Source organism: Watersipora subatra, chromosome 8, assembly GCF_963576615.1.
Source record: "Watersipora subatra chromosome 8, tzWatSuba1.1, whole genome shotgun sequence".
In the NCBI taxonomy this organism is placed as follows: domain Eukaryota; kingdom Metazoa; phylum Bryozoa; class Gymnolaemata; order Cheilostomatida; family Watersiporidae; genus Watersipora; species Watersipora subatra.
In genome coordinates this window covers 39,588,768-39,610,133 of record NC_088715.1, presented here as the reverse complement: position 1 = coordinate 39,610,133, position 21,366 = coordinate 39,588,768, and the positions used below count along the sequence as shown (strand labels likewise).

At 37.7% G+C, this 21,366-nt stretch overlaps 1 protein-coding gene across 1 annotated transcript in view; it reads left to right on the top strand.

The window, feature by feature from the left end:
* LOC137401592 (cytochrome P450 20A1-like) overlaps window positions 1-20,373 on the top strand; it is a 40,842-nt gene extending 20,469 nt beyond the window's left edge. The window contains exons 6-13 of the mRNA XM_068088020.1: window positions 19-97; window positions 1,272-1,358; window positions 9,035-9,124; window positions 9,978-10,098; window positions 11,175-11,286; window positions 12,305-12,369; window positions 17,984-18,131; window positions 19,638-20,373. Coding sequence (XP_067944121.1) covers window positions 19-97; window positions 1,272-1,358; window positions 9,035-9,124; window positions 9,978-10,098; window positions 11,175-11,286; window positions 12,305-12,369; window positions 17,984-18,131; window positions 19,638-19,733 — 798 coding nt within the window. The 3' untranslated portion in view covers window positions 19,734-20,373. The remainder of the gene's footprint in view (window positions 1-18; window positions 98-1,271; window positions 1,359-9,034; window positions 9,125-9,977; window positions 10,099-11,174; window positions 11,287-12,304; window positions 12,370-17,983; window positions 18,132-19,637) is intronic.
* Window positions 20,374-21,366: the final 993 nt, after the last annotated feature.

Sequence of the window (21,366 nt, the reverse complement as noted above, 5' to 3'; positions counted from 1 at the left end):
GTTACAATATATTCACAGGTATTCTGGACACTTGAGAATGTGATCGTAAGTGGACCTCTGGAGCCAGGAAGTGACAAAGAGAAAGAGTATAACGAAGGTTTGGTCACATGATGAAGCTGTTCAGTTTACTACATTGTACAGGTTGTCAGTTGTCACTGGAATATTCTTCAATGACTGGAATGGCCTTTATGTTAGGTAGAAAATTGATAGTCCTCTCTGATAGGGTTAAACATGTTTACACTCTCGCTTGATGGGACAAGGCTTTATTCTACCTGCAACTAATCATTTCTGACCATTTTTACCACATTCTGGCCGCTTAAAGGTTGACTTGCAACAAAATTCACATTACAGTTATTTGATGTCAAAAGATTCACTATGTCTTACTCTGCTGTGTTGTAGGTGCAAAATATGTGGAAATGTGATTACAAGCTCTTAAAAGCTCAAAAACGAACAGTTAATCGCAGCCACACGAGACCGCCGTAGTTTGGATTATCTTTTTAAAACGGCTCAAATGTGACGTAGTTGTAGGAGATGGCTTCTGTTTACACTTTCATCCAACCTCATTCGTCGAAATATTTTCACAAATATACTTCACGCATTCAATAAAACCATATCTATTGTTCTTACGCGTCTATTTCATCGTCATTGTAATGCTGTCACTTTCAGCACTGATATCTTATAACTTACCGTAAAAATTCGTTTAATTTTTTAACCTCAGCTCGAAGGATACAAATCATTGTCTGATAAACATGATGAGCCTGTTGGTCACCTGTGATAATCGAAAAATGCTGCAGAAATCATTCACGCTGTTTGGCAGGAAGTATGGGTCACATGATCAGATTACGACTAGATGATTAGACCAAGCCGAAACAAAACTGTCAAGTAACGAGCATCTATATTTGATACAGGATCTTCGGCAAAACCCGAAGTGTTAGTCATAAACTAGTGCTACGAGAAGTTTTATATCGAGCCTTTTATTGGCCTTTCAATTTACGTGAGAACATCACGTGACAAAACAATAACCAAATGTAATGACTACGTCAAAGAAATAAACTGATTCCTATCTACAGCGAAATGTGATGGCTCCGATTAACTGTTCGTTTTTGAGCTTTTAAGAGCTGGTAATTACATTTCCACATATTTTGCACCTACAGCACAGCAGAGTAAAACATGGTGAATCTTTTGATACCAAATAACTGTAATGTGAATTCTGTTGCAAGTCAACCTTTAAGGATTGAAAGTCTGCAATATTTTTTGATAAATTTTGGTAGGACTAGCTAGGATGAGAAAGGTTGTCAAAGGGATCATTCAACAACGTGAAGAGGCTGAGGTTGAGCCGGAGCAGAAGATATTCATAGGTTAGTGGATATACTAGACCTACTTGTGGTCGAGATCGGAGTGCTCGCTGTCGCTGATCATCTTAGCGAGTGTCTTTAGTAATATACATTACAAATTGTTTGCAACCAGTTTGCGAGGTAAATCAAACTTCACCAGAATTTAATCAGAGTTTAAATTGTGTGATATACAAATTATAGAGTCATGACTGAAGTTGCTTTGTGTTTTTTTCTGAAGATCGGCAATTCACAATCAACTCTATGTTTTCTTTTAGAACTCACAAATAGAATTCATTATAAACAAGTCAATTTTAAGAATCGGTGTATATAAACTGTTAGAACTTGATCGCCAGTTGAGCACCAGTTGATTGCCATTTGATCACCAGTAAGCTCATCTCGTCACTTAAGTCTGGTTCCCATATACGTTGCAAAGCACCGGCGACAGCACCGCAGGCTATTAGCGGTGAAATGGGAACCTACGCGCCGGGTACTGCCAAGGACCGCCGGTAGTTGCCGGCGGCAACGCAAGAGTTTAGCGCTGTTCAAATTTCGCGAAGAGCCGCAGACAAAACCTTCCCGAAATGCACTGTACAGATGAAAGTCAGCATTATAGAAATGGCATGGCGAGCAAAGATTTTTATGCTGTTATTAGCGATGCAGCTTTATGTGAACATAAGCCGCCGAGCCTAGCGTCGCAAGCGCTTTGCCGCGCAATATTACTGTCGAAGTCTCGCAATCGATATGGAAACCAGGCTTTAGTAAAATTAGGCACTTAATCATTTATGAAAACCAAAGTAAATGGACTGATAAATGTTGAGCACTCGCACAGGTTTGTCTATAACGATTTTGCTTATAGAGTCACATTATATATATATATATATACAGGACAGATAGCGCAGTTGGTAAGGTATCGGGACCGTGATCATTAGGTCCTCGGTTCAAACCCCAACAACTGCACTTTTCTGGTGGTCTTTAGACAAGACCTTGCATGTATAACGTCTACAACCTCTATGATGAGTGCAATAACCAAAGCCATGCCGGCTCGGATGTCGCCCGGTCAAACAAGGTCCGCGCCGCCTGTAGCTGAACCAGGACAAGGCAGTGAAAAATGGGCTACTGGTTCAAAACGGATGAAATGGACTCGGACTGATAACACAGACCTCATGCAGTGCTACTTTATAAGTGAACCTCAAAAGTGGGGTACATGGGAAGGATGCGTCAACTGTGGATAAACATGTGCCCTGAATAGCCACTAACCGCTAAGCAACTTGTAGCTCAGAGGAGTAACATAATCAAGCGGTTCCTCATATCGGAACTTGAGGTAGATGAAATTAGTGTACAGTTCACCCAATGAGGAGTGCATATCAACACACACTGTCACGCATACACGATCATGTGTTGACTCATGGGTTGAAGAAGACATGGACCTTGGACTTGGTCCTTGACCCAAGGGTGAGAGAGCTTGCGGAAAATATCATCAACAAGATGTCAGCTGCTAATGATTATGGAAGCAGGGTACCACTACGAAGAGTTAGCAAGGCCATACCTAAGAAGCTGTTAGAAGACATTAACTTGGCACTGGAGTCGATCTCAACTGGATCAATCAGTGAGACTAATGCCTTAATCTACAGTACAGCAACCGTCATCTTGGAGGAGATTAAGCCACTGCCAACAAGGCTTCAAGCCATTCCATCCTGGCAGCTGAGGCTACAAAATAAGATCAAGGACTTGCGCAAGAAAGTTAGTAGGCTCAGTGAGAGATCTAACCACAGTTTGGAGCGTCCAAAAAGGGAAACCACAATAGAAGCTCTAGAATCTGCCAAACAGCAGCTAGTAGCACTCTCGGCACGACTGAAGTGGTACACCAAAGAGCGGGATAACAAGAGAATGAACAAACTGTTCATCAATAATCCATCTAGAGTGTATTCCCAGTTCAAAGGTGAACTGCAGGGGCCAATGTTTGAGCCTCCCCGATCTAGCACTTCAAAGTTCTGGGAGAAAGAGACTACTCATAACACCACTGCAAATTGGCTGAAGAGGCTTAAAGAGAGCCATCAACACACTGTGGCTCAGCAAGGACTCACCATCAGCAAAGAGGACTTCAAGTGCAGAGTGCAGCGTATGAAGAACTGGGCAGCACCTGGCCATGACATGATTCAAACCTTCTGGTTAAAGAAATTGACATCACTTCACACTAGAATGGCTAAGCAGATGGAATGCCTAATAGAACAAGGTGACCATCCAGAATGGCTGACCAAAGGACGAACTGTACTTCTGATAAAAGATCCAAAGCAGGGGCCGATTCCCAAAAACTATCGACCAATAACGTGCTTGCCGACCACTTGGAAACTGCTCTCAGGAGTAGTTACAGACAAACTGGAAGAGCACATGAGTCACTATATGACCAGTGCTCAGAAAGGAATTGGGCGCAACACCCGAGGAGCCAAACATCAGTTACTGGTGGATCGGACGGTCTATCAAGACAGCAGGAGAAGGCAAACCAATCTTGCCATGGCTTGGATTGACTACAAAAAGGCCTATGACTCAATTCCCCATAGTTGGATACTTGAGTGTCTCAGTATGTACAATGTTCACCCTGCTCTTGTGGCATTCATCAAGATGTCAATGACCAAATGGAAGACGGAACTGGAGGCTAATGGCAAAAAGCTGGTGAATGTAAAAATTAAGCGAGGCATCTATCAAGGTGACTCCTTATCACCACTGCTCTTCTGCATATGCCTAAACCCTCTAAGCAATATGCTGGAGGAGACTCAATATGGGTACCAGTTGAAGAGTGGCACTAAGATAAACCACCTCTTCTACATGGATGACATCAAGCTGTACGCTAACAAAGAAAGGGACATTGATTCGCTAATACACTTCACTCAGGTATACAGCAAGGACATCGGAATGACCTTCGGTATTGAGAAATGTGGAAGGCTAATTCTTAAGAAAGGCCATTCTATGCTCACAGATGGCCTAAGAATGCCAAATGGTACCATCAAAGATATAGAAGAAGGGTACAAGTACTTAGGGATTATGCAAAGCAACATCAACCACGAACCCGAGGGACGTCACAAAGCCATTACCGGATACAAGAAACGCCTTCGGCAGGTCTTACGGAGCCAGCTCAATGCCAAGAACCAAGTCATGGCAATAAATACCTATGCACTGCCAGTAATAAGATATCCAGCAGGCATAATAAAGTGGACTGAGGAAGCCATCAAAGAAACAGATATAGCAACTCGTAAACTGCTGGACCATGCATGGAGCACTCCACCCAAAATCTGATACTACTAGATTGTATCTTGATAGGAAAGATGGTGGTAGGGGACTCAAAAGTGTACGGCAGACAGTGAAAGAGGAGCAAAGCATCAAAGCATATGCAGCCTCCATGGCCATTTCAGATAAGTTGCTAGCTGAATTTCAATCGGCTGCTCTTACAACGGACCTACGCCCTGATGACGAGGAAATTGACTGGCACACGAAACCTCTTCATGGTGCTTACCACCAACAAATATCTAAGGTTGGCGATCTTCACCAGACATATATGTGGCTGAACAAAGGAAACCTAACGGCCAATACAGAGTCGCTAATCATGGCAGCCCAGGAGCAAGTGCTCCCAACAAGGCAACTCCAAACGAAAATCTATCACACTAGAGACGATCCTAGATGCAGACTGTGCAAAGATGCACCTTAGACCATCCAACACATCATCAGTGGATGCAAGCAGCTAGCAGGAAACGCATACACTGAGCGGCATAATCATGTCGCAGGTGTTATGTATAGAAGTCTATGTGATGAGTATGGCCTTAATGAACCACAACACTGGTGGAAAGCTCCTGGTAAGGTCAATGAAAATGACCGCGCTAAGATCCTCTGGGACTTCTACATCCAAACTGACAAGCATGTCCTAGCAAACCAACCAGATATAGTGGTGGTAGACCAGGAGAACAAGAGGGCTACTATAATAGATATAGCAGTACCCAATGACTACAATATAGCCAGCAAAGAAAAAGAAAAGGTAGAGAAATATCTCCCTCTTGGAGAAGAGATTGAAAAATGCTGGAATGTAAGAACAACTGTAATCCCAGTAGTCATTGGGGCACTGGGCGCAATAACACCAGCGCATAAAATGTGGCTTGCCCTAATACCAACAACAATCAACTCAGGTGAGTTGCAGAAAAGTGCGCTATTGGGAACAGCTAAGATCTTGAGGCGAGTGCTCAAACTCCCAGGTCTCTGGTAGAAGACCCGAGTTAGAGCAGAATTTACCACCCATACGGGGTATCCGGGGTGAGGAAACAATTTTTTTTATATATATATATATATATTCGCTACAAACAGTACTGTTTCGGCTATTGAAGCCTCATCAGTGCAGCTCAGAGCAGGCAAGAGAGACAAATCCCATTACCAATGAGAGTTGATTTCCTGCCATGCCTTGCTGCCATATATATATATATTATATATATATTATATATATACTAGAAATTCCCCTGTCATATAGCCCACGACCAAAATGATAATGGAAAAAAGAAAGGGTACTGCTGGTTGTGGAAAAAGTAGTTACAAAAGGTCAGAATTCTACAAAAGTAGAACTCTTTAGTTAGATGTTGTAGGCTTCGCCTACAACATCTACTAAAGAATTCTTTGAATCAGATGAGTTGTTGTTATTATTTTGAGTAGCGTGTTGAACATTAGCATATGATGTTGATGGTTGCTGTGAGGACCTTCTATTTCTCCTCCTCCGTAATAATTGGGAGACACGTGGACGGCCACTGCGACGACGTGGTGTTCTGGGAGGTTGTATGTCCATGGTAGTTGTCAAGTTGTTTTGAAATGAAATTCAAAAGGTCAATTATGCAAAACAAAAGGTTGTATAAAAATCAGACCTAATCTACTACTATCTCAAACCTATGCTTAAAAACAAAATAAATATTAATTCAAGCTGTAGGCCTAGCCTACTGTACGTAATTTAACTAACAACAGCAATAATGAAATATGTTTATTATATCTCTGAAATGCAATATTAAAAGTAAAATGGCAAGCTGCCGTGTAATATACACAGTTTGAAAGTTGTGTTGGAAAGTTGAAAGTTGGTCGTGTTGGATGTAGAATGGTTTTGACAGCGATATGTAACAGAAAGCAAGCATTAGCATTAACGCGTCTGGAAGTTTTCGGCAAACTGGACTAAAATAAAGAAATATTCTTGTCACAAACGGGCATTGTAGTTCGGCCCTAGCTTGTAGATAAGATGTAACAAAATCTGGCTAATGTTCTAGATAATTTAATGAAACCTTCGGTAATTGGACAAAAAACAGGCTGATAAACTGTGTACCACATTTTTGTACCTGTAAGTTGGTCTATGCCTCAAACGGTCTACGTTAATTAAAGGAACCTTCGGCAATTAGACAATGCAATCATATACTTCGATGTTGTAAATTTTAATGATTTTTCTTATAATTAAATATTATAACTAGAAATTCCACTGTCATACAGCCCACGACCAAAGTGATATTGGAAAAAAAGAAAGGGTACTGATGGTTGAAAAATGCAATATTAGCAGTCAAATAGGATAACTGCAATGGTAGCTGTAATGTACTGGGTGTGGGTGTTATTATATACAACAAATAGCAATAATGAAAGGTAAAGATTATATGTTTATATCTCTCCTCCTGCAAAAAGAGAAATGCAATATCGGCCAATATTAGAAGTAAAATGCACTGATAAAGATTTTTAGAAAATCTATACTACGTAGCCATTGTTCTGTAGTCATCCAAACCTATATTTAATTATTGTAATAATCTCATTACAACCGTTAGAAAAAATATCATCGTCTTGCCCTTCACTTACACTGCGTTAGATTTTTAGAAAATCTGTACTACGTAGTCATTGTTTTGTAGTCATCCAAACTTATAATTAATTATTGTAATAATCTCATAAGAACTGCTAAAAAATATCATCGTCATTTGCTTTACTGACACTGCGTTGGACATCAGTTAGAATGCGAAAGTATTCACTTATGTCGGCAAATGAAATTGAAAATGAAAAAATTGAAATCGGCAAGAATGAAACGATTTCTGTACTCCTATGTTAATTGCCTCAACCTTCGGCAATTCGACAATGCTATAGACTGGTGAAAAGTGCACGGTTTTTTTTCGTGAAAAGCGCAAGACTTCATCGTTCTATTCTCTGTCGCCCGGCGTTTCAATTTCCTGTCTTAACTTTTATTAATCCAAGCTTTTCAAGCGTTTTGTGGCGACTTTTGTCCCAAAAAAGCTGTCTATTTGTGTAGAATCCGATCAGATGGGTTGGTTTTAGGAATTTGCGGTAACCTTTCAAAGGCTTGGTAACATATTTAAACAGGTTTATATGCGTTTTGTATCATTATTTTACTTAAACGACTTTACTGAAAAATAGTTAAATTTGTTGATAGGATTTCGTTGCAAGGGTTTGGTGACGGCCGTTAACGGATAATTTTTCGGGAGTTGTGTGCACATGTGCATTTATCATAAGACTCCCAATCAATCGTTTCACTCTTGTTTGGTCGTGGGATAATTTTTTTTATAAAATCAATTAATTAATTCGAATAATAAAATCGGCAAAAAAGAAACGATCCTTTTCAGTACTTCTAAGTTAATTACAGAAACCTTCGGCAATTGAACAATTCCATAGACTGGTGAAATGAGCACGTTTTTCTTGTAAAATTTGGAAGACTTAATGGTTATACTATCTGTTGCACGGCCTTATTGGCGTTTCGTTGGCCGGTCTTAATTTTGATTAAAAAAGGCTTCTCAAGTTTCTATTTCGATTTTAGAACGAATTAATCTGTCTATTTATGTATCATCCGATCAGATGGGTTAGTTTTAGGATATTGCGGTAACCTTTCAAAGACTTGGTAACATATTTAAATAGGTTTATATGTTTTGTATAATTAGTATACTTGAACGACTCTACACAAAAATGGTTAAATTTGTTGAAGAGATTTCGGTACAAGGGTTTGGTCACGGTTTGTAACGGATAATTTTTTGGGAGTTGTTTGCACATGTGCATTCATTATAAATCTCCCAAACAATCGCTTTGCTCATGTTTGGTCGTGGGATAATTTGACTCTATAAACAAAATCATTACAGACAGACCTGTGCGAGTGCTCAACATTTACCAGCCCATTCACTATGGTTTTCATGGTCTTTCTGCATCGTTGTAACCCCTGGATATTTTTATACTTTAAAAAATTCTAATCTAAAAATTGAATTGCTCTAGTCATATGTACGCAAGTGCTCTATGCTCTAGTCATGTGTAGGCAAGTGCTCTATGCTCTAGTCATGTGTAGGCAAGTGCTCTATGCTCTATTCATATGTAGGCAAGTGCTCTATGCTCTAGTCATGTGTAGGCAAGTGTCCTGTGCTCTAGTCATGTTTAGGCAAGGTTAGTTCAGTTCATTACTGGTTACTCAAGAAATTAGCTGAAATGGCGTCTTTGATATTACAGTAGTATACCATCCTGACCTAAAATATATGAGATAGCATCTTTAGGTATTCTCTGCATTTTACCATCAGCAAATTTATAAAGCACTTTTATATACATAAATGACAACATCTCCTACTCACATGTACTTGGCCTGCTTTTATGGGCTCATACTCACGTATTTATTTACCCATGTAGACCTTTGCAAGGATATTGGTTCTCTATGCTTACAGACAGTCTTCTTGACAATTATGATAATGAAGATATGCTCTTCAGTGATGTACTCAGCTACCTTATAGGTGGTTCTCACACAACCGGCTTCTGTAAGTAACCAATTTCTTTTACGGATGTACTTACCTACCTCATTAGCGGCTTTTATTAAACTGATTTGTGTAAATTATTAGTTTTGCTGTGTAAGGGTGCTGTCTAATTCTTATGCATAGGGGAGGCAATACATGATTGAGTGCTCATGTGTAGCTCGATATCCAATCGCTTGATCCTTACATTTTTGACTAAATTGACGTAGAACTACTGAGGTGGTTAGGGTCTGTTGGTACCGGATAACTGCATGTGTGGTTTTGCATCAGCAGAGGCCATGTACTGAATGCATATCATATGACAAACGAGTTCTAAAAATGTTTTTATTGGATTCATTTTTAGCATTAGATAGAGTAATTACTGTGTCACTTAGTCACTTATCACTTAGAGGTTTATGAACACACAATTAACTATATGAATGCTAATCATATTTCTTATTACACGATGAACTATATGAATATTTATTACATCCCTTATTATATGATGGACTATATGAACACTTATTACATTCCTTATTACACGAGGAACTATATGAACACTTATCACATTCCTTATTACATGATGAGCTAGATGAATGCTTATCATATTCCTTATTACATGAGGAACTATATGAACACTTATCATATTCCTTATTACATGAGGAACTATATGAATACTTATCATATTCCTTATTACATGAGGAACTATATGAATTCTTATTATATTCCTTATTACACGATGAACTATATGAATACTTATTACATTCCTTATTACATGAGGAACTATATGAATACTTAGGTTTTGTAAGACATTCAAACGCATGTGAGCTCAGTGTAATTCAATGAAGTGTCAACTTTTTACACAATTCTTATATTGTAGTCATCTTTTGGATGCTTTACCATCTGGCTAGCAACCCTAAGATGCAAGACAAGTGCTATGATGAAATATGTCAGGCATACTCTGGTGGGCCTCTCAGTGTGGATGTCATCCAAAAATTGAAGTATGTTTGCTTGAAAGGTTGACTTGCAACAAAATTCACATTACAGTTATTTGGTATCAAAAAGTTCACCATGTCTTACTCTGTTGTGTTGTAGGTGCCAAATATGTGGAAATGTGATTACAAGCTCTTAAAAGCTAAAAAATAAACAGTCAATCTCAGTCAATGCGGTCGTAGGTTGGAATCCCTCTCAAAATGGCTCAAATGTGACGTAGTTGAGCGCGATGTGCTTCCGTTTACACTTTCCAATATACTTCACGCATTCAATAAAACCATGTCTATTGTCCTTACGCATTTAATTCATTATCATTGTAATGCTGTCACTTTGAGCGCTGATATTTCAAAACATAGCCTAAAAATCCGTTTAATTTTTTAGCATTAGTTCGAGGGGGTGCATATCATCTCCTGATAAACATGATGAGTCTGTTGGTTACCTGTGCTGGTCGAAAAATGCTGCAAAAATTGTTCGCGCCATTTGGCGGGAAATTTGGATCACATGATCAGATGGTGACTAGATGATTAGACCAAGCTGAAACAAAACTGTAAAGTAGCGAGCATCTATATTTGATTAGGGCTTCCGGTAGAACCCGAAGTGTTTGTCATAAACTAGTGCTAGGAGACGTTTTACATTGTGCCCTTTATTGGCCTTTCATTTAACATAATAACATCACGTGTCAAAACAATAATCATGCCTAGTTGAAAACATCATCAAAATAAGGGATTGCAACGTTCGGCCGCTTTTTTAACTGTTCTTTTTTGAGCTTTTAGAGCTTGTAATCACATTTCCATATATTCTGAACCTACAACACAGCAGAGTAAGACATGGTGAATCTTTTCATACCAAATAACTGTAAAGTAAATTTTGTTGCAAGTAAACCTTCAACCCGATTCCACAGTCGATGCAATCATGAAAGCTCGTTCATGTCGCCAGTTGTCTAAATAAAAAATTATGTGAGCTTCCTATTTCTAAAAAGTATTCACTGCAAGTTTCAATTCAAGTATTGCAAGTATTCATTGACTTTTATAAAACATCAGTGTGTCCAGTGAAAGCATCATCAATTATTTGTATTGATGCTCAGGTACTTAGAGTGTGTCATGTCAGAGACCCACAGATTTACCAACCTTGCGCCATTTGCTGCTCGCCAGTCGGCGGTTGACATGACTGTTGGAGGCTATCTGGTGCCAGCCAATGTGAGTACTGGTTACGCCTGTAATGTACAGTCTAACTTCGGCATTTCTGCTAGTTTATTATATCACTACCAGTTTATTATATCTCTACTAGTTTATTATATCTCTACTAGTTTATTATATCACTACTAGTTTATTATATCTCTACTAGTTTATTATATCTCTACTAGTTTATTATATCACTACTAGTCTATTATATCACTACTAGTTTATTATATCACTACTAGTTTATTGTATCACTACTAGTTTATTATATCTCTACTAGTTTATTATATCACTACTAGTTTATTATATCACTACTAGTTTATTATATCACTACTAGTTTATTATATCACTACCAGTTTATTATATCTCTACTAGTTTATTATATCACTACTAGTTTATTATATCACTACTAGTTTATTATATCACTACTAGTTTATTATATCACTACTAGTTTATTATATCACTACCAGTTTATTATATCTCTACTAGTTTATTATATCACTACTAGTTTATTATATCACTACTAGTTTATTATATCACTACTAGTTTATTATATCACTACCAGTTTATTATATCTCTACTAGTTTATTATATCACTACTAGTTTATTATATCACTACTAGTTTATTATATCTCTACTAGTTTATTATATCTGTACTAGTTTATTATATCACTACTAGTTTATTATATCTCTACTAGTTTGTTATATCACTACTAGTTTATTATATCACTACTAGTTTATTATATCACTACTAGTTTATTATATCACTACTAGTTTATTATATCTCTACTAGTTTATTATATCACTACTAGTTTATTATATCTCTACTAGTTTATTATATCACTTTCAGTTTTTTGTCCTGTTTTATCTTACTTCTGTTAGTCTTTTTATAAGTTGCAGCTTAACAGTTAAACTGGATTTGTTGTTGATTTTGTGTGAATATTTGTATCAAATATTTTCATACGTGCAATTTGGGCCTATTGTTATCTGTTCCAGACCTATATTGTACAGTTATAGTGTTTTGTTTTTTTTTCAGACCCCCGTCATGATATCCCTATATGCCATGTTCAAGGATGAAAAGCAGTGGCCAAATGCCAACACGTAAGTTCTTTTGTAGTAAGGTTAATTTCTTGTTGTATAATAAGGTTGAAACATGCTAATAAAAGGTAATAAGGTTAAGTTCTTGTTATAAAATATGGGCTAGTGTTTGTCATAGTATCTTTGTCATAATATCGTAATATGTCATAATAATGTCTTTCTCATAAAATAAGTTTATGTTTTTGTTATATAATAAGGTCAAGTTATTATTTAGTAATGTAATGTATTAAGGTTAGGTTTTTGTTATTTAATAAGGCTAAGATTTTGTTGTGTAATACGGTCAAGTTCTTGTTATGTAATTCTGTTAAATTTTTGTTTTCTTGAAACCTCTAATTGAACGTCACCTCTATTTGACTGCCACCTATATTTGACCACCATCTCTATTTGACCGAGACTATGAGAAAAAGGTTCAAAAATTGAGCGCCACCCTCTATTTGAACGTCACCTATATTTGACCACCACTTTACCATTGTTTGATCTTTACGAACCCATAATATCAAGTGATCAGTAGAAAAGTGTCCACAAAATGGTATTAATAATTAATTGTTTACATCAATACCAATTAATTTTCTCGTTGTCTAACTCCCACTCTGTACGCTTTTTTTCGTTGAAACTTTCAAAGCAACACCAGATAAATAATTAATAAATATATCAGGCTAATAGTATTTCCTTGTTTAATGCGGTTTTGATACATCCAAGTATATAAAATTGGTTGACATTTACGGTGGTATATGAATGACTGGCTTTAGGCTAAAAGTTGTGCTTAACGCAAATGAAGCTAAAAGTTTATCATTACGTGTATTTGTGCGAATGGGACGTGTAAAAGTTTTGCTTTGCTAAAAAAATGTTTTGACGCTAACATCGACTAGTTCAGCAGGGCAGAAGAAGAGTTGAGGCCAGAAGATCTTGTGAAAGGTATTAGACAACCAGAAGATGTTTGTTCCATCGAAAGCAACGATCAGAATGCAGAGCAAAGCATACGATACAAATATTTGTTTCAAAAGCATTAGTGTTTGTTTCTGCATGTAATATAAGTATGGTTCATTTATGTCACTTGTTCATGAATATATATCTGTGGCATTTGATAGATTATTCTTATATAGCTTATAAATTTGCAGATTTGTAGCATAATGTCTGACAGATTGATATTCATAACTCCTCTTCTATTACACATAAAAAGATAGTTGTGGCTGCGAACTGCAGCGAACATATCAATGACTGCAATGACCATTTATGCAACATTTTTAAATATAGATATAAAATAAAAATATGTCTTCAAATTTATGCAATAAAAATTGAAAGCTTCAACAAATTGCAAAGCAGGGCACAGGCTATAATATCATCACAGATAAATTGTAAGCAATAGATATCAACTGGCGGAGATATTTCTTGGTTTCTTAATGCATATTTTTTGAGAGATCTTTGACAAGTTGGAGGCAACTTAGTAAATTTAGTATATTTGTTGCATCCAAAAGGGTTGACAAGTTGGATGTAAGTTAGTAAATTTATTGCATCCAAAAGGGTTGATATCGCTCTACCGGAAGGAGAGGGCAAAATATAGGCAGCATTCACTACGCCCGTAAACATGCTAAGTTTATCTTCCTAAATTTTTATAAGCCATTTGAAAAATACAACGCCGGCCTCTATTTGAATGCCACCGCTATTTGACCACCACTATAGAGCAAGGGTTGAAAAATAGAGCGCCATGGCGTTCAATTAGAGGTTTCATGGTATATAAGTAGGTTAAGCTTTTGTTATGAAATAAGGTTAAGTTCTTGTTGTGTAATACAGTTTTTTGACTTGAGTAATATTTTTTTACCAGTTATGCATCATTATAGCGTTAAAAATGTTCCCCTTTTTCGTGGCAAGCATTTACCCGTGCTATTCACTAATTACTAATGTAACTAATCACTTAGTACAGTGGTTCTTAACCTTATTGGAGCTACCGAACCCCATCAGTTTCATATGAGCATTCACCGAACCCTACTTTTTTTCTCCTGCTTTGTCTGTCCGAGTCACAGGGCAGCATTCCATGGATCCGCAGCTTAGTTCACAATGCAACCGAATTCTACTTTAGTGTAAAATAAAATATGATGTTGTTCAAATTCAAAACATACATGTTTTCTACTGGTGCACAAAATGAACCGTGCATGAACATCACCTTGTTCAAAGGACAAAACCAACATAGTGCACGAATTCACAACAAATTACATGCAGATCAATATGACTTCTGTTGTTGCCTTTGAGAGACCAGTTCAGATATGCGTGGCTTCACCTTGGCAAGTGTCAATCTCATGGCATTTTCACAGCAAAGTTTGTTCCTTTTCTTCGTTTTTATGTCCAGCATCCTTGAAAAGGATTGCTCACAAAGATATGTTGTAACAAATGGCACAAAAAACTTCAAGGCTTTCTTAGCAATAACTGGATACTTTTCTATTTGTTGACACCAAAACGTTGAGAGCGTTGTTGTTCTGAAGAGTTGCTGTTGAACCTGGCTCTGCTGAATTTCAATGATCTCGTCGAGGTATTCATCATTGACCTTTGCTGTCTCACCCATGCTGGATATGACTCTCGTATAGGGAAGTATCTGTTGAGAGACTTTGCAAACTCATCCAAGTGTGTGGCAGTTGCTTGCTCCAGTTCCATGGGTACAGAAATGTCACCAATTCCAGACACATCTTCGATCTTACTTATACAGTTGTCCAGAAGGGGAAGGTTTGCGAAGTTCTTGTTCTCTATTCGTTATTTTCATAACGGTAGCTTTTTTGAAAAGCCTTCAGGTCTTATTCTGCATCCATGATGTTGACTTATCCCTACATTTGCTGATTAAGGTGATTGAGAGCTGGAAATATATCAGCCGTGTACACTGAAATGAAAATGAACTCGGAATTTTTGAAGCAATTTGCATGGAAATGTTGGTGCTCGTGCAAAAACATGGCTAATTTCACACGCAAAGTAAAAATCGGTATAACCACCGAACATTAGAATGGTATAGAAGTACCTCGAATTCAGCGCTTATTACTTTGCATAGCTCACTGGAGATGCAGTGCCTCAGAGCACTAGTTTGCAAACAGTTCACACATTCCACTACAGTTTTTAATACTTCTGCAATTTTGGAGGCAAGCTTTTTGTTGCCAACGCATGCCTGTCCAGAATGCAATGCATAACAATTTAGTTTCGGCCGTTGTTCTGAGTATCACATTCGCCATCTTTAACGCCGCTGGTTTTACAAGTGTTTCACCAATGATGTGTGGCTTCCCCTGCTTTGCGATCAGGTACGCAACTTCGTACGATGCTGTGACGACCGGTTTGTTAACGGGTACAAATCCATAAGCAGGCAGAGTGGCCTTATCATCGAATCTGGCTCTCTTTAGCTTGAATTCAGCAAGCGTTCTGTTCTTGTATTATCCGTCTCCATGCAGCTTCATAAAGTGTTCCTTTAGTTTTGCCAGTGTGAGGCTAGAGTTGCTCAACTTGGCAGTGCAAATCATGCAGGCAGGGCGCTGACTCTCATCCTGTTCCAGGATACATGAGAATCCATATTGTACAGATTCGTCCGACCACTTTCCTTTTTTGCTCAGCAGTTAGTATGGATTAAAATATAAAGAAATAAGTTGCACTACGTACTACGATGACAGTCACACGTTGACCACTCCTGAGTATGCTAATGTTCTCGCAGCACTGATTGGTTAAACAATGTAACGTGAACATCTGCAGCCAGTGATGGCCAAGCGGGGCATCACGTGTTGACATGAGTCGGTGTGTCAAGACCTCCACGACAGAGGCTCTGCTGAACCCGTAGGGTTCGATCGAACCCAGGTTAAGAACCACTGACTTAGTATGTCGCCCTGTAATTACCAACTTTCTATGTAACAGTTTGTCTTCTACTTTCACACTGATGTCAGCTAACTTACTCATTATCTCTGTTTCCTATTAGCTTGTTCAGACACTCGCTTACGTCACACACTCACTTCGTCATACACTTGCTTACGTCATACACTTGATTACATCATACACTTGCTTACGTCATACACTTGATTACATCATACACTTGCTTAATTCATACACTTGATTACATCATACACTTGCTTACGTCATACACTTGATTACATCATACACTTGCTTACGTCATACACTTGATTACATCATACACTTGCTTACTTCATACACTTGATTACATCATACACTTGCTCACTTCATACACTTGATTACATCATACACTTGCTCACTTCATACACTTGATTACATCATACACTTGCTTACGTCATACACTTGATTACATCATACACTCGCTTATGTCATACACTCACTTACGTCACACACTTGCTTACATCACACACATTTCTAACCATCAGTCTACTCTTTTCTAAATTATTTACATGTACTCTTTATATACAATACTGTCATACTTCAACATCAACATTCAACAGTTTGTTCTTGTATGTTAATTCACTTGTATCTCAAAGCACTTTATTCCTATATAAAGCAACTAAATACAAATTCATTCATTCCTTATCTCTGAAAAACACACAAAAACAAGATATCGCAATGGAAAAACATGTTTTTAATTGTTCTAATTCACCATCCACGCTGACAAAGTAACAAATGCCCATCTAGTAGTTATGATCTGCAATAAAATATTTCTTCATTATGTATAGTACTTTCTGGATCTCTCATCTTTGATACAGACAATAGCAGCTAAGAGTCGTGTTTGCAGAGGAGGGAGAAAGAAATCAAATTTAACTTCAATAAATTTGGCTTCCTATGCACACACTTAAAAAAGGGTTTAATGTTACACTAAATATAACTATATTTTTTGTTTTCATTTTGCAATTTCGTTCTTTCAGTGTAGCTCTTTTGTCCACAGTTTCGTCTTCATGTTTTGCCTGCCATTTTTAAAGTAACCTGTATGTTTGCTTTTGTCTCTCCTTCACAAGAACAAAAGTTACAAAAACGGACATGCGCAAAAACTTGTAACACGTGTCGTCACAAAGTCCTCGTTGGTCTTTTGGCAGGTGATTATTTCGGCCACGCTATCTCCCGTCAGCTGTTTGCTCTTTATCCATATTATAAGAACCTTTTCCATGTTGTTATGAATATCACTGTGCCACTTGGAAAGAATGGTTAGTCTTTCTGTTTGGTGATGGTACATTTCTTGGAGGTACTCTTCTGATATTGGTGCACCAGCCCTGTCATGCCTACGCCGCTCTCATGCTTCTCTATTATTTCATGCCTAATATCGATTGTCATTACACGCTTTTTCTTTTCACTTTTTCCTCACTGGACTGACATGCTTAGGACCTATTGTTTATTCAATTAATTCCGCATTGATTATTGGTCACAAAAACCGTGTTACAAATGCAAACTGATCAGATGAGAAATACCTTGAGTACCACTTAAGCAGCCTCTGACGCGCTTGTACCTTAAATTTGTCTCATATCTCAAGGCAAAAACGTGCTCGGAATTTTGCTCGTATCTCAAATGTCTCGTATGTTGGGCACCTATATGTCAAGGTATAACTGTACATGTAGTTTTATGGGTTTGTTGTTCGTGCGCAGTTAAAAGCCAGCGGCACTGCTGCATCTTTTAATTTGTTTTTGCATACCACTCATTTCAGGTTTGACCCCGACAGATTCCTCAATGCTGATAAACTTCCGCCGCTCGGTTTTGAGCCTTTTGGTATGGGCAAAAGGAAATGCCCTGGCTACAGAATGACCAATGTGGAAACTAAGGTCTTCCTCACACTCATACTCAAGAACTTCAAGGTGAGATAGCTCTTCCTTTGACCTCTTTATTTTTATTTTGCTAGTTGACATTTTTGTTCACACCCACATATTTTTCTCGAATCCTTTGCTTTTGCATTGCTTCACCAACCCAGTGACAGACGGAGTAGAAAATAGCATCACTTATTCAGACTGAAGGGTTTTTGTGAAGGATGCCTTATTACGTGTCTTTTTATCTGACACATCTGACACCTAGTATGCTGGCACAGCCGGCAGTTCCGTGGGGCGTGAGAAATCATGTGTAATCAGTATGTGCACAAGTATTCCATGATGCTGCAAGGTGGCACAGTGGCACAGTTGGTAGCGTGCTTCACTGTGAAGTCGGAATTCTTAGTTCAATTACCGTGTGATAAATTTGTTCCCAATGCTCTTAGCCTGGCTTCAGACAGATGGAGGGGCATGGCTCTTATTGTAGTAAAGACAATTGTAAAGATTTAGTGAGCAACTTCTACATGTGGTACAGCCAAAATAAGGTCTAGTCAGACCAGATAACCCTTTGATATAATAAGGTCTAGTGATACCAGATAATCTTTTGATATAATAAAGTTTAGTGACACCAGATGACCTTTCGATATATGTTCTAATGAGACCAGATAACCTTTTGGTATAATAAGGTGTAGTGAGACCAGATAACCTTTCGATATAATAAGGTCTAGTGAGACCAGATAATCTTTTGATATAATAAAGTTTAGTGACACCAGATGACCTTTCGATATAAGTTCTAATGAGACCAGATAACCTTTTGGTATAATAAGGGCTAGTGAGACCAGATAACCTTTTGGTATAATGAGGTGTAGTGAGACCAGATAACCTTTCGATATAATAAGGTCTAGTGAGACCAGATAATCTTTTGATATAATAAGGTTTAGTGACACCAGATGACTTTTTGATATAAGTTCTAATGAGACCAGATAACCTTTTGGTATAATAAGGTCTAGTGAGACCAGATAATCTTTTGATATAATAAGGTTTAGTGACACCAGATGACCTTTTGATATAATAAGGTTTAGTGACACCAGATGACCTTTTGATATAAGTTCTAATGAGACCAGATAACCTTTTGGTTTAATAAGGTTTAGTGAGACCAGATAACCTTTTGGTATAATAAGGTCTAGTGAGACCAGATAACCTTTTGATATAATAAGGTCTAGTGAGACCAGATAACCTTTTGATATAATAAGGTCTAGTGAGACCAGATAACCTTTTGATATAATAATGTAAGTTCTAGTGAAATTAGGATATATTATTCTGATGCATGCAACCTTGTAGGTACAAATCTTAATCCAAATTTTCATATTTTAAAACAATCTTTAGCTTTCTTCATTCATGTTCTTCTTGCTTATGGTTACTCGCCATTTTCTCATCAGCTAGTAGTGTCAAACTCATGGCATCTGCTAACTCAAAAAAATTCGCGACTTGGAACTGTTTTTGTTTCAGATGTACAATGCGGTGGCCTCTTCCAGGCAAGCTTTTTATTTTCTTTTACAGATATCATTGGTACCAGGACAAACGGTGGGCCACAAGTATGGGATACTGACTAAACCTGATGTGGAAGTCTTTGTTACCGTGGAGAGAAGGCAGTGAACACACATGTAGTTACTAGTTTATATGAGGACTATTTGTGCAGAGTTAGATCACTCTAGGGCTAAAATACCATGAAGAGAACTTTTTATAGCATTTCCTGTTAAGTGTGTCAAGGTGCTATCACTGCTAAAGATATATTTATATGCTAATTTGCTTTGTATATTTACAGAAAATATTAGATAAAACTTGCATAATTTTTGCAAGACTTTCAAGATTTCCATGAGATATACTATTACAATAACTCTTGAATGCATCCAGTAGCATTTGTGACTACCATGTTGCATATAGTTACTGTATGTACCCTCTTGCACATGCCCTTCATACATACCCTTTCTACATGCCATTTATACATATCCTTTCTACATGCCATTATACATACCCTTTCTACATGCCATTATACATACCCTTTATACATACCATTATATATACCCTTTCTGCATACTCTTTCTATATACTTGTTTTGCTTTTTGTTGCACATATTGCTTAGGCTCTTTTTATTTACGTAGTTACAACTTGATAACTCAATGGCAATTTTGGACTAACAATAACAGGGATTCACCGTGTTCAATATGCCTACACCGCTCTTCACTATTTAATCTGATTGTAGTTTTGGTACAGTAAATATATGGCCAGAGAATGGGCTGCTGACCATCATGAATAGAAAGACAGTTATGAGATAGCTCTTTTTAAAGACAAAAGATGACTGTCTTAACATATAACTATGTCTAACATAGACATAGTTATATGTTAGTCTGACATATAACTATGTCTAACATAGACATAGTTATATGTTAGTCTGACATATAACTATGTCTAACATAGACATAGTTATATGTTAGTCTGACATATAACTATGTCTAACATAGACATAGTTATACATCAGACTAACATATAACATATGTCTAACATAGACATAGTTATACATCAGACTAACATATAACATGTCTAACATAGACATAACATAAACATATAGGCAACTGAAGTTATTCAGGTTCCATAAAGGTGCATCGACTTATTGGTCATTACCTGTGAGACAGGTGCGACTGAACTGTATGCCATGTTTTACTGGAAGTTTGTTAAGTGATATTGAAATGGCAACAAGAATGGCGGGATGTATAGAATTTGCTACAAATTTAACAAATTTAGTTTTTCAATTTGATAATAGCAACAATAGTAAGTTTAGCAGCTTAGGCGCTGTCAAAACACAACCTCCATAGCTGCCAGAGGTCACACTCATCACTGTCTGCTGACAATACACCACCTCTAAAGCTGCCAGGGGTCACACTCATCACTGTCTGCTGACAATACACCACCTCTAAAGCTGCCAGGGGTCGCACTCATCACTGTCTGCTGACAATACACAACCTCCATAGCTGCCAGAGGTCACACTCATCACTGTCTGCTGACAATACACCACCTCTAAAGCTGCCAGAGGTCACACTCATCACTGTCTGCTGACAATACACCACCTCTAAAGCTGCCAGAGGTCGCACTCATTACTGTCTGCTGTCAAAACACAACCTCCATAGCTGCCAGAGGTCACACTCATCACTGTCTGCTGACAATACACCACCTCTAAAGCTGCCAGAGGTCACACTCATTACTGTCTGCTGTCAATACACTACCTCCACAG